This window comes from Chiloscyllium plagiosum, chromosome 15, assembly GCF_004010195.1.
Source record: "Chiloscyllium plagiosum isolate BGI_BamShark_2017 chromosome 15, ASM401019v2, whole genome shotgun sequence".
In the NCBI taxonomy this organism is placed as follows: domain Eukaryota; kingdom Metazoa; phylum Chordata; class Chondrichthyes; order Orectolobiformes; family Hemiscylliidae; genus Chiloscyllium; species Chiloscyllium plagiosum.
The window spans coordinates 1,978,439-1,990,623 of NC_057724.1; the positions used below are offsets into that span (position 1 = coordinate 1,978,439).

Consider the following 12,185-nt stretch of genomic DNA (forward strand, 5'->3'; position numbering starts at 1 on the left):
GTGTCCTTGATATGTATGTACCTGTCAGGCAGGAAAGAAATGGTAGTGTGAGGGAACCTTGGCTGACGAGGAAGGTTGAATGTCGTAAGGAGGAAGAAGGAGGCTTACGTAAGGTTGAGGAAACAAGGTTCAGACAGAGTGTTGGAAGGATACAGGATAGCCAGGAGGGAGCTGAAGAAAGGGATTAGGAGAGCTAAGAGAGGGCATGAAAAATCTTTGGCGGGTAGGATCAAGGATAACCCCAAGGCCTTTTATGTGTATGTGAGAAACATGAGAATGACGAGAATGAGGGTTGGTCCGATCAAGGACAGTAGTGGGAGACTGTGTATTGAGTCGGAAGAGATAGGAGAGGTCTTGAATGAGTACTTTTCTTCAGTATTTACAACTGAGAAGGACCGTATTGTTGAAGAGGAGAGTACGAAACGGACTGGTAAGCTAGAGGAGATACTTGTTGGAAAGGAAGAGGTGTTGGGCATTTTGAAAAACTTGAGGATAGAAAGACACTGCTTGATTAGGGGCAGCCAGCACGGATTTGTGAAGGGTAGGTCTTGCCTTACAAGTCTTATTGAATTCTTTGGCTGCAATAGAAAACCTGTGGATGAGGGTAGAGCAGTGGATGTAGTGTACTTAGATTTTAGTAAGGCATTTGATAAGGTTCCCCATGGTAGGCTTGTGCGGAAAGTCAGGAGGCATGGGATAGAGGGAAATTTGGCCAGTTGGATAGAAAACTGGCTAACCGGTCGAAGTCAGAGAGTGGTGGTAGATGGTAAATATTCAGCCTGGAGCCCAGTTACAAGTGGAGTTCCACAGGGATCAATTCTGGCTCCTCTGCTGTTTGTAATTTTTATTAATGACTTGGAAGAGGGAGTCGAAGGGTGGGTCAGTAAATTTGCAGATGATACGAAGATTGGTGGAGTTGTGGATCGTGAGGAGGGCTGTTGTCAGCTGCAAAGGGACTTAGATATGATGCAGAGCTGGGCTGAGGAGTGGCAGATGGAGTTCAACCCTGTCAAGTGTGAGGTTGTCCATTTTGGAAGGCCAAATAAGAATCCGGAATGCAGGGTTAACCATAGGGTTCTTAGCAAGGTGGAGGAGCAGAGGGATCTTGGGGTCTATGTTCATAGACCTGCCAAGTGTGAGGTTGTCCATTTTGGAAGGACAAATAAGAATGCGGAATACAGGGTTAATGGTAGGGTTCTGCTATGAGCCCAGATGTGAATGAGCCCATGGGTATTCCATTGATCTGTTCATACATTTGGTTGTTGAATGTGAAGTGTGTCGTCAAGCACATGTCTAGTAGTTTGAGTAAGCAGTCCTTGTTGATAAGCTCCCCGTCGTGTTGTCTGTTGTCCATGTCCAAGAGGTTGGCTATTGTCTCTCTGGCTAGAGTTTTGTCAATTGAAGTGACAAATGAGACCATTGATTCATCCTTGTCTATGTTTATATTCTCAATGTTGCCTAGGAATTCCTGTGATGATTGTATGGAGTGTTTGGATCCATTAGTAAGATGTTTTAGTTTTTGTTGAAGTTCATTTGCTAGTTTATGAGATAGAATTTCAGGGAGTGCCACAATGGGTCTAATCTGGTTTGTGTACTTTGGGTAATCTGTAAAATCTTGGGGTGTTGTGCTTTCTGGTTTCATCCTGGAGGTCAATCCTGGTTATTAGTTTGTTTTTTTGTAGGTTCTATAGTGTGTTGTTTATTGGTTAGCTGTGATGAGGAGTCACATTCCCTCTGTAGTTAGGTGTCGGTATCTGCAAGTAGTTTCTCTGATTTCTGAATATATTCAGTCTTGTCCATGATAACTGTCATCCTGCCATTGTCCGCTGGTACCATGACTCTGTTCTTGTCATTTGAGAGAGTGTTTTTAGGGCTTTTCTCTCTTTGGTTTTGAGGTTGCTCATTTGCTTGTTAGTAAGGGTACAATGATTTGTCTGACTGCTTGCTGTGTCTTTTCAGTTAGTTCTGAGCGTACATTCTAGTGCAGCTAGGAAGTCTGTTGTTTTTGTGTCCCTGTGGTTGTAGTGGAGTCCTTTAGCCAGTATGGCTTTTTCTGTGTCTGTAGGGGTTTCTTACCCAGGTGTCTGTTGTGTTGTCTTCTCTACTGTTGGTAGCTTAGTCATTTTGTCTTGTAGTACCATTCTCTATGTGGTTCTGTTCTGTCCCATGGTGATTGCCTGTTCGATTGTCCACTTCTGATTGGTTGTTTTTGTACCAGCTGTGCCTTGTAGCCATAGGGAGAAAAGTGAGGACTGCAAATGCTGGAGATCAGAGTCAATAAGTGTGGCGCTGGAAAAGCACAACAGGACAGGTAGCATCCGAGGAGCAGCACCCTTTGACCTCCCCCACATACACAGATTCCTGATGGAGGGTTTACGTTCGAACCGTCAACTCTCATGCTTCTTGGATGCTGCCTGACCAGCTGTGCTTTCCCAGTGCCACACTTTTTATCTGTAGCCACACACACAGATGACAAAGACCACAAATTCAAATGGGACAACACAAAAATCATAGGACAAGCTAAACAAAGGACAGCTGAAGAATTTCTAGAAGCATGCACTCATCGATGGAATCCATTAGTAAGCACATAGACTTAGACCCAATATTCCGGCCACTACAACGAACAACTGGAACCGACAACCGGAAGCAGCAAGGAACAGAACCAAATAAATTTCAGAATACACAGTATAGCTGCACTTCACAGGAGGTTCCAAAGCACTGAATATGTCACCTAGACAGGGGACGAAATGTTTGCAATTCAACTTCCCGCTTGGTGAACATATCCACAACTATGACAACTGGCATCTGAATTACAAATCTTTAAGCAAAGCTTGAACCTGGTATTGTGTGATTTTTAAACTTTGTCCACTCCAGTCCAACACCAGCACCAGCACCCCCACATTAAACTGATGAAACTGCAAATGAGGTGAAATCCAACCCACACCGACCTGTGTCATCAGATCACCATCAGGAAGGATTTAGGGGATCACAAGTTCAAAATATCAACTATTTCACTTGACCTTGTGTTTACTGTAGCAAAGCTAATCCAATTCATCAAAGTCAAGTTTTTGGTGTTAGTTTTTACCTTCTTTAGCTGTGGGAGTCGATCGGTTTGTTGGCCCAATCTGCCCAGGATTCAGTTCAAAGCTTCCTGCGCAAGGCTGTAAACAGATACAGTGCCTTTCATTCATTGAATATTAAATGTGATCAACCTTCAACTTGCTTCACTGAGGCAATTCAATACTGGGTTTTGGTATTTTTGGGGGAGGGGAATAGAAATAGCAAATGAACTGTTATTCCTGGACATGTTTAACCATTCACAATAATTTCACTAAACTGAGTGCCCATCCAGATGTCAACACATGGACTATTTCTGAGACACACACACACAGTGCTGACTGTGTGTCTCTTTCTCTCTCCCATGAAAGTGCTCCCTCCCTCTCTTCTGATGGAGGTAAGTTTATCTATCTATCTATCTATCTCTCTCTGCTCACACATCCCCCCCCCCCCCCCCCCCCCCAACTCCTCCCGTCATAAAGGTGTTGACTCTCTCCTTCTCTCTCCCCTGTTGTTGAAGCTACTGACTCTCTGTCTTCCCTCCCCTCCTTGAGAGATGGTGCAGGAAGGAGGGCTTCCGATTTTTGGGATATTGAGACCGGTTCTGGGGCATGTGGGACTATTACAAATTGGATGTCAATTTGTAATTGGATTACACCTTGGCCAGGCTGGAATCAATCTCCTTGGGGGTGCTTTTGCTAATGCTGTTGGGGAGAGTTTAAACTAATGTGGTAGGGGGGTGGGAACCAAATGAGGAGGTTAGTGGACAGTAAGGAGGTAGTAACTAAAGCCTGTAAGGCACTAGATAATGAAGTCAGCGTGACTAAGGATAAGAGTAGGCAGGGAGCAGATGGTGAATGCAAAGGGACTGGTGGTCTGAGCTGCATTTGTTTTAATGCAAGAAGTATAGAAAGTATGGCAGATGAACTTAGGGCTTGAATTAATACCTGGGAGTATGATGTTATTGCTATTACTGAGACTTGGTTAAGGGAAGGGCATGATTGGCAACTAAATATCCCAGGATATTATGGTCCTGTAAAAATGATGGATAGAAATGGCAAGATTAGGGAACCATGGATGACAGGTGAAATTGTGAAACTAGCTAAGAGGAAAAAGGAAGCATACATAAGGTCTAGGTGACTGAAAACAGATTAAGCTTTGGAAGAATATCGGGAATGTTGGACAAATCTGGAATGAGGAATTAAGAAGGCTAAAAGGAGTCATAAAATATCTTTAGCAAGCAGGGTTAAGGAAAATCCCAAAGCCTTTTATTCATAAATAAAGAGTAAGTGGGTAACTAGAGAAAGGGTTGGCCCACTCAAGGAGGAAAGTTATGCGTGGAGTCAGAAAAAATTGGTGAGATTCTTAATGAGCATTCACTGAGGGGGGGACATCTATCCCTTATTGAGATAAGGGATAGATGTTTCATTACTCTAGATCAAGTTTGCATAAGGAGGGAAGAAGTGTTGGGTATTCCAAAAGGCGTGAAGGTGGACAAGTCCCCAGGTCTGGATGGGACATATCCCAGGTTACTGAGGGAAGCAAGAGAGGAAATAGTCGAGGCTGAGAAAGAGTGTAGCTAGATGTGACATATTTGCTGCAGAGAATGCCAGAAAGTGCTTGACCACGGGGAGAGGTCCTTTTGTTCAGAAGAATTTGGGACATCTGTTCTTGGTGTTGATGGGTCAGAGTAAATAAGGAGATAACATTTGTTCACTTGTGGAATGTGTGGCTGTACCTCCTCCTCACACCGGTGGCTCAAAGATTGTGCATATTTCACAATAGGATGTCAGATAACTAAATTGCTGGTTTTATATCAAAGAATCTTCACAAAACTCATACTCAATAGGAAAAAAAAACTTGTAATTTAATAAGCTGAGTGGAATATGCAAGTAGTAGAACAAACCTGATACATTTTCATGTACACCACACTGAGCAGATTGAATCTATGAAGCTTAGTTCCCTCATCTTGACTGTTCTGGAATGTGAATGTCTACTCCCTGTTACAAGCTAGGAAAACACTAAGGCTGGAAGTGACATAGTAAGGAAGTTGTGTGAGTGAGAGAGAGAAAACATTCTTCTGTAAATTACATTTACTGATTGATGGGTTCAAGGGACACAGAGAGAGCGAGGAAGCTGGTAGAAAGTTTAACTCTTTATGGTCTGACTTGAGTGAACACTGGCTTGTCATGGATTGAATGTTTGTGTGTTGTTCCCGGGAGTTCGAGATCCGGGAATGTTATGTATGTAATTTGCATTCTGGGAGTCGAAAATGATTTTAAAAGAAAATGCCTTTTTTTAAGACAATGATACTGGACATGTTAGCTGAGCGAGGTGACCCCATGCCCTTTCCCACAGAGTTTAGCCTAATGCCTTGTTATGATGTACCTGTTAAAAGGGAAAGTTACCTAGCCAAAGTAATCGGCCATTTGGGCATGCCTGGATCAAGGTTTCCTCACTTTGATGTGCATGTAGCTTAATTAGTCAAGCATTCACAGTCAATGAAATCCTTTTCTTCTGCAAAATTTGGCCATTTTATTGCTGCTTATCTGATTAAGGACATGGCGTTTTCGTAATTTTAATACCAAAATTCTGTATAAAAACAGCTTGTTTGCAGCAATAGGGAGAGTAGCCCAAGAGAGCTCTTAGGGGTAAGAGCTGGCACCGCTACTCTGCTAATGTATTTAGAACCTTAGATACCTAGAAACCAGGCTTGAGCTATGTTATAGTGTAACATTGATGCCATTGGTAAATAACAGTAATAATTTAAACTAAAGAGTCTGTAAGAGTTTTATATTCCAGACTACCACAGAGTACGATCTCCGGGACAAACTAAGAGAGGCTTATAGGTTGAGTCCAACAGGGATTCCTTGAGCCAGCTCGAAAAGGTACTTTAATAGAGCATTAACAGATATCTGTACAGCAGCCTTGAAAATGGGTGAGGTCCCAGAGGACTGGAGAATTGCTGATATTGTCCCCTTGTTTAAGGGTAGCAGGGATAATCCAAGTAATTATGGACGGGTGAGCCTAATGTCAGTGAGGGGTAGGATGTATTCCCATTTGAAAGAAAATGGGCTTATCAGTGATAGGCAACATGGTCATGTCTTAATAGAATTCTTTAAAGAAGTGACAAAGTTGACTGATGAGGGAAGGGCTGCGGATGTCATATACATGGACTTCAGTAAGGCGTTTGATAAAGTTCCCCATGGTTGATGGAGAAACTTGCATGGGGCCCAGGGTGTACTAACTAGATGGATAAAGAACTGGCCGGGCAACAGGAGACAAAGGATAGTAGTGGAAGGGAATTTCTCAAAATGGAGAACTGTGACAGTGGTGTTCCATAGGGACCCGTGCTGGGACAACTGTTGTTTGTGATATACATAAATGATCAGGAGGAAGGTATAGGTGGTGTCATTAGTAAATTTGCAGATGAACAAAGAATGGTGGAGTAGCAGATAATGAAGGGGACTGTCAAAGAATACAGCAGAATATAGATAGATTGGAGAGCTGAGCAGAGAAATTGCAGATGGATTTCAATCTGGGCAAATGCGAGGTGATGCAATTTGATGGATCCAATTCAAGAGTGAACTATATCGTAAATGAAAAAACCCTGGGGAAAATTGATGTACAAAGAGATCTGTGTGTTCAGGTGAATTGTACCCTGAAGGTGGCAACACAGGTCAATAGAGCAGTCAAGGAGGCATACAACATGCTTTCCTTCATCGGACGGAGTATTGAGTACAAGAGTTGGCAGGTCATGTTACCGTTGTATACAACTTTAGTTCGGCCACCTTTGGAATACTGCGTACAGTTCTGATCACTACATTCCCAAAAGGATGTGGCTGCTTTGGAGAGGGTGCAGAGGAGGTTCACTGGGATGTTGCCTGGTATGGAGGGTGCTGGCTATGAAGAGAGGTTGAGTCGATTAGGATTATTTTCATTAGAAAGATGGAGGTTGAGAGAGGACCTGATTGAGTTCTACAAAATCATGAGATGTATAGATAGGGTGGACAGCAAGAAGCTTTTACCCCAGAGTGGAAAACTCAGTTATTAGGGATCACAAGTTCAAAGTGAGAGGAGAAAAGTTTAGGGAGATATGGTGGTACGTTCTTTATGCAAAGGGTGTTGGGTGCCTGAATTGCGTTGCCAGCAGAGGTAGTAGAGGCAGGAACAATAGCGTCACTTAAGATGTATCTAGACAGATACATGAATGTGCAGGGAACAAAGGTATATGGATCCTTCGAAAACAGGAGACAGGTTTAGATAGAGGATCTGGATCAGCACAGGCGTATGCTGTAATTGCCTTTGTTTTTTCTCTAAGGTTCTCTGTCTCTCTCTCTCTCTCACTCACTCATTCCCCCTTCCCCCCTCCCCCCCCCCAACCTTCCTTGGGAAGGCTTTGATTTTTCCTTCCTTTCTACTGAAGATGCTGACCCTCTCTCAGCCCAGTATCCCAAATGTACTCAATCTCTCTCTCTGAAGAGGCTGACCTTCTCGGTCTTCCCTCCCCTTCTCCCTGTCCCATAAAGGTTCTGACTCCCTCTACCTGGAAGTGCTGACTTGCTCTCTCTTTCTCCCTCTTTCACACCGTGAAGGCCCTGATAATTCCTCTTTCTTCACAAAGGATGCTGACTCTTTCTTACTTCCCCACACCGAATGTGTTGACTCTCTCTCTTCCCCCTCCTTGAATGTGCTGTCTCTCTCTCTCTCTCTGCCCCTCCCTTGAAGGCGTTGACTGTTCCTCTGTCTCCAATGAAAATGTTGACCCTCTCTCACCCAACAGCAAACGTAGAGTCTCTCTTTCTCCGCTAAGATACTGACTCCCTCTCTCATTCTCCTCTGTGGAGTTGTTGACTCTCTAATTGATTCGGGATAGTCAGCATGATCTTGCAAGAGGAAAATTGTGTTTCACAAAATTGACTGAGTTTTTTTGAGGAAGTTAACAAAAAGATTCATGACAGCAGAGGGGTAGACGTTGTATACTCAGTCTTAATAATAAAACTTTCAACAAGGTTCCACATGGCAGACTAATTGGTAAAGTAAGATCACATGGGATTCAGGGTAGCCTTGCCAATTGGATACATAACTGGCTTCACGGCAGGAGACAGAGAATAGTGGTGGAGGAATGCTTTTTTCTCGAGGCCTGTCACCAGTGGTGTTCCACAGGGATCGGTTCTGGGTCTTCTTTTGTTTGTCATTTATAGGAGAAAGTGAGGACTGCAGATGCTGGAGATCAGAGCTGAAAATGTGTTGCTGGAAAAGCGCAGCAGGTCAGGCAGCATCCGAGGAGCAGGAGAATCGACGTTTCGGGCATAAGCCCTTCTTCAGCCTGACCTGCTGCGCTTTTCCAGCAACGCATTTTCAGCTTTGTCATTTATATAAATGATTTGGATGAAAACTTGGAAAGCACAGTTAGTAAACTTGCAGACGACATCAAAATTGGTGGTATGATGGACAGAGAAGAAGGTTTTCTAAGATTACAAAGGGATCTTGATCAAATCGGTCAATGGGCTGAAAAATGGTAGATGGAGTTCAATCTGGATAAATGCGAGGCATTGCATTTTGGTTCAACAAGCAAGGTAGGACTTATACAATTAACGGTAGGGCCTTGCGTAGTGTTTAGAACAGAAGGACCAAGGGTTTTACATACATCATCCTTTGAAGTTTGCATTACATATAGAAAGGGTGGTTTATATGGCGTTTGGCACACTTGCTTTCATTACTCAGTCGTTTGAGTGTAGGAATTAGGAAGTCATGTTGAGATTGTACAGGACATTGGTGAGGCCTCTTCTGGAGTACTATGTCCAGTTGTGGTTGCCCAGGTATAGGAAGGATATTGCTAAACTGGAAGATATTTCGCAAAGTGTTGCTGGGTATGGAAGCTTTGAATTATAAAGAAAGGCTTGGACCTTTTTGTACTAGAGTGTAGGAGGTTGAGAGGTGACCTTATACAATCATGTATAAAATCATGAGGGGTATAGATAGGGTTAATTATAGATAGGTGTCTTTTCCCTAGGATGGGAGACTTTGTGTGAATTTGTGGAGAGGTAGGTGATTCAGGAGTATGGTGGGAAAAGGCAGTGAGGTTGGTGATGCTGAGTAACTTATTCCTGTCATTAAAAATAATGAATTTTAAACAAACTGAGAAGGTTATTCAATTGAAATCATGATTTATTGGAAGATGAATGCGAACCAAATGGTACTTTAGACTGTCAACCAATTCAGTCAGATATAGATTTCAGGGTTAGGCTGAGCTGTTCCTCATCCTGACCTCGGTTCTTTGAGCACTGGCATAAAAAAAACAAATCCCCAAGTCCTGATCCAATCAAGAGACCTAAGATTGTGGGTCATGTTCAGAATTACCTCCTCATCCAATTCCGCCTCATCTCGATCTGAACAGGACAACAGTTTTGACAAAGCTTGCAGTTGGTCAGCTTGGAAGGTGAAATCCATCTTGTAATCCTGTCAGTGCTGAATAAACACCCCTATTTGCAACAGAAAGGATTCTCTTTTAGAACCAATTCATTCTTTCTTACCAACAGTTGTTAGTTTACCAGCAGATATATTGACAGTAAGTACACCCTGGCACTACAGACATCCACACACACATTTTGGGCGGCATGGTGGTACAGTGGTTAGCACTGCTGCCTCACAGCGCCAGAGACCCGGGTTCAATTCCCGCCTCAGGCGACTGACTGTGTGGAGTTTGCACGTTCTCCCCGTGTCTGCGTGGGTTTCCTCCGGGTGCTCCGGTTTCCTCCCACAATCCAAAGATGTGCAGGGTCAGGTGAATTGGCCATACTAAATTACCTGTAGTGTTAGGTAAGGGGTAAATGTAGGGGTATGGGTGGGTTTCGCTTCGGCGGGGCGGTGTGGACTTGTTGGGCCGAAGGGCCTGTTTCCACACTGTAATCTAATCTAATCTAATCTAATTTTTGCTTTGGGCACAGAATGCTACACAATGCTATGTAGGCATGGGTCAAAGGAGAAGCTATGAGCTTTCTATACTGCTATTTGAGATGTGTAGCATCAAATCAAATAATGTGAAGGAAGTTGAGGGGTGAAACAAGGCAGTGGGGCAGGGGGAGACGAGCGAGAGGGGAAGAGAAAGAGAAAGGTGAAAAGGTGACAATAATATCTTTCTTGATGCAATCATGAGACATAAGTAGGATAGTACTTATTATTCATTCCTAACTTCACTCAAACAACTTGTTTGACCATTTCAGAGTGAAATTCAGAGCCAACCATACTGTTGCGAGTCTGTAGCCAGACACGTTTATGACATCAGATTTCCTCTCTCAAATGATGTCTAAGAACCAGATCAGCTTTTATATTAATATAAATATTACCTGGTCATCATTACTGAGAGTTGCTTTTTAGTCCAGATTTATTAAATTAACTGAACTAAACTTCCCAGAGAGGTCTTGCGGCAAGGAAGATGGTGGTGAATGGGCAACTTTTACACCTTTTTGTTACCTATTCAAAATATTCCAGCAAGTTAAACATGATTTTCCTTTTAGGAATCTGTATTGACACTTCCTAATCAGCCCACCTTTTCCCATGTTACTCCTAATTTTATCCGAAATAATTGCTGGCAGAAGATTCCCCATCACTGAAGTTAATTAACAAGTCTGTAATTGCTGAGCTTACTCCTTCAATCTTTTTTGAAACAGGTTGTAACGTTTACAATTCTTCAGTCTTCTGGCACCTCTCCTGAGTTTAGGGAAGACTGAAAGATTATGTGGCTCTTGCAATGTCCACTTTCACTTCCTTCCAAATTTTTTGGACGCATCTCATACAGTCCCAGTGCCTTATCAACATCCAAGTACCAACTCTTTATCCAATACCTACTCCTTATCAATTTTGAACCTTCCCAGTGACAGAGTTTCCTCATTAGTCGCCCTGTCTGGGTTAGCAGCTCCCTCTTTAGTAAAGTATTCAAATACACTACTCTTTTACTTGTTTGCCTAGAGAAGATTTTGGGTGAACTCTTTTGTTGGCAAGTCAACTTTTGCTCATAATTCCTCTTTGCTTGTCTCCTTTGCTTCCCTTGTTTGCTTTTTCATCTCCCTACTGAACCTTTGACCACATCACCATAAGAAACGAATTATAAACTGTACAAAATATACCATCAGTCAAACATCACATTATTCCATCCGTCATCTCTCCTCGCCACCACACATTCCCAAGGCTCCTCGGATGCTGCCTGCCCCTGCGGTGCGTTTCCAGCACCACTCTAATCTGGACTCGGATCTCCAGCATCTGCAGTTCTCACTCTTAAACCCTCTCCGACTGTTGTCCTCTGTCAGGTCTACTCCACTGATGAACCTCTCAGACTCCCTCGCACTCCTTCCGCATCCATTCACTCCCTATCCTCTTCCCTCGCTTAAGTCTCTCTCCCTCACACGCCTTTTCTCACTTTACACTCACTCACTCACTCACCCCTTATCCCCCTCTCTTACTTTTCCTCCCTTTCACACACTCACCGTTTCACCGATTCTTCTCGTCGCTATGGGAACGCTGAACATGGCGGCGAGCTTGAATTGACAGCCCCCCCCCCCTGCACAAATGAACCGCCCGCGCCCAATCAGCAGCGGCGATACTGGGCCGTGGGGACGGGCCCGCGGTTTCGCCAATCGGAGCGGGCGAGCTTGGGAGGTGGGGGAGAACGGGGCCTTTCGTGCTGTGTGTGTGTGTGTGTGCGGGAGAGCGGGACGGCCCGGGGCCTGACACAGAAAGGGAGAGAAGCGGGACTGCCTAAGGCGGGAGAGACGGAGAGAGAGGCGGGACCCTTCTGAGACCGAGAGAGTCTATTTTCGCCGGGCCCGTGCTCTCAAAAGGGATCCTCAGTGGATTGACCCGGGACACCGGGACAGGTCAGAGGAGGAAGAACATCAGCCCGGCCCAAAGCGACAGACATCTCATCTGGAGAGATTTGGAGGAGTTTTCAGATTAGATTATTGTTAGATTCCCTACTGTATGGATACAAGCCCTTCGGCCCAACAAGTCCACGCCATTATAGAGAAAGGAGGAGGAGGGGAGGGGAGAGGAGAAGTGCGTGGAGGAGAGAGGGAGGAGAAATGCTTCTCCTCCCCCCACCTTATCTCAGTCCCAACCCTCGGACTCAG

At 44.1% G+C, this 12,185-nt stretch overlaps 2 protein-coding genes across 5 annotated transcripts in view; one reads left to right on the forward strand and one right to left on the reverse strand.

The window, feature by feature from the left end:
• Nucleotides 1-11,628, reverse strand: part of dnaaf6 (dynein axonemal assembly factor 6) — a 63,786-nt gene extending 52,158 nt beyond the window's left edge. Inside the window, exons 1-3 of one of the 2 annotated variants that reach the window (XM_043704279.1) lie at nucleotides 11,544-11,628; nucleotides 9,421-9,542; nucleotides 3,086-3,161 (exon numbers count right to left, since the gene is read on the reverse strand). In XM_043704279.1, coding sequence (XP_043560214.1) covers nucleotides 3,086-3,161; nucleotides 9,421-9,510 — 166 coding nt within the window. In that variant the 5' untranslated portion in view covers nucleotides 9,511-9,542; nucleotides 11,544-11,628. Of the gene's footprint in view, nucleotides 1-3,085; nucleotides 3,162-9,420; nucleotides 9,543-10,406; nucleotides 10,531-11,543 lie in introns of those variants that run through there. The other variant, XM_043704280.1, reaches the window with a different exon arrangement.
• Nucleotides 11,629-11,643: 15 nt separating this feature from the next.
• nup62l (nucleoporin 62 like) overlaps nucleotides 11,644-12,185 on the forward strand; it is a 62,896-nt gene continuing 62,354 nt past the window's right edge. Inside the window, exon 1 of one of the 3 annotated variants that reach the window (XM_043704276.1) lies at nucleotides 11,644-11,715. The gene's annotated coding sequence lies outside the window, so the exon portion shown is untranslated. The other 2 variants (XM_043704275.1, XM_043704277.1) reach the window with 2 other exon arrangements.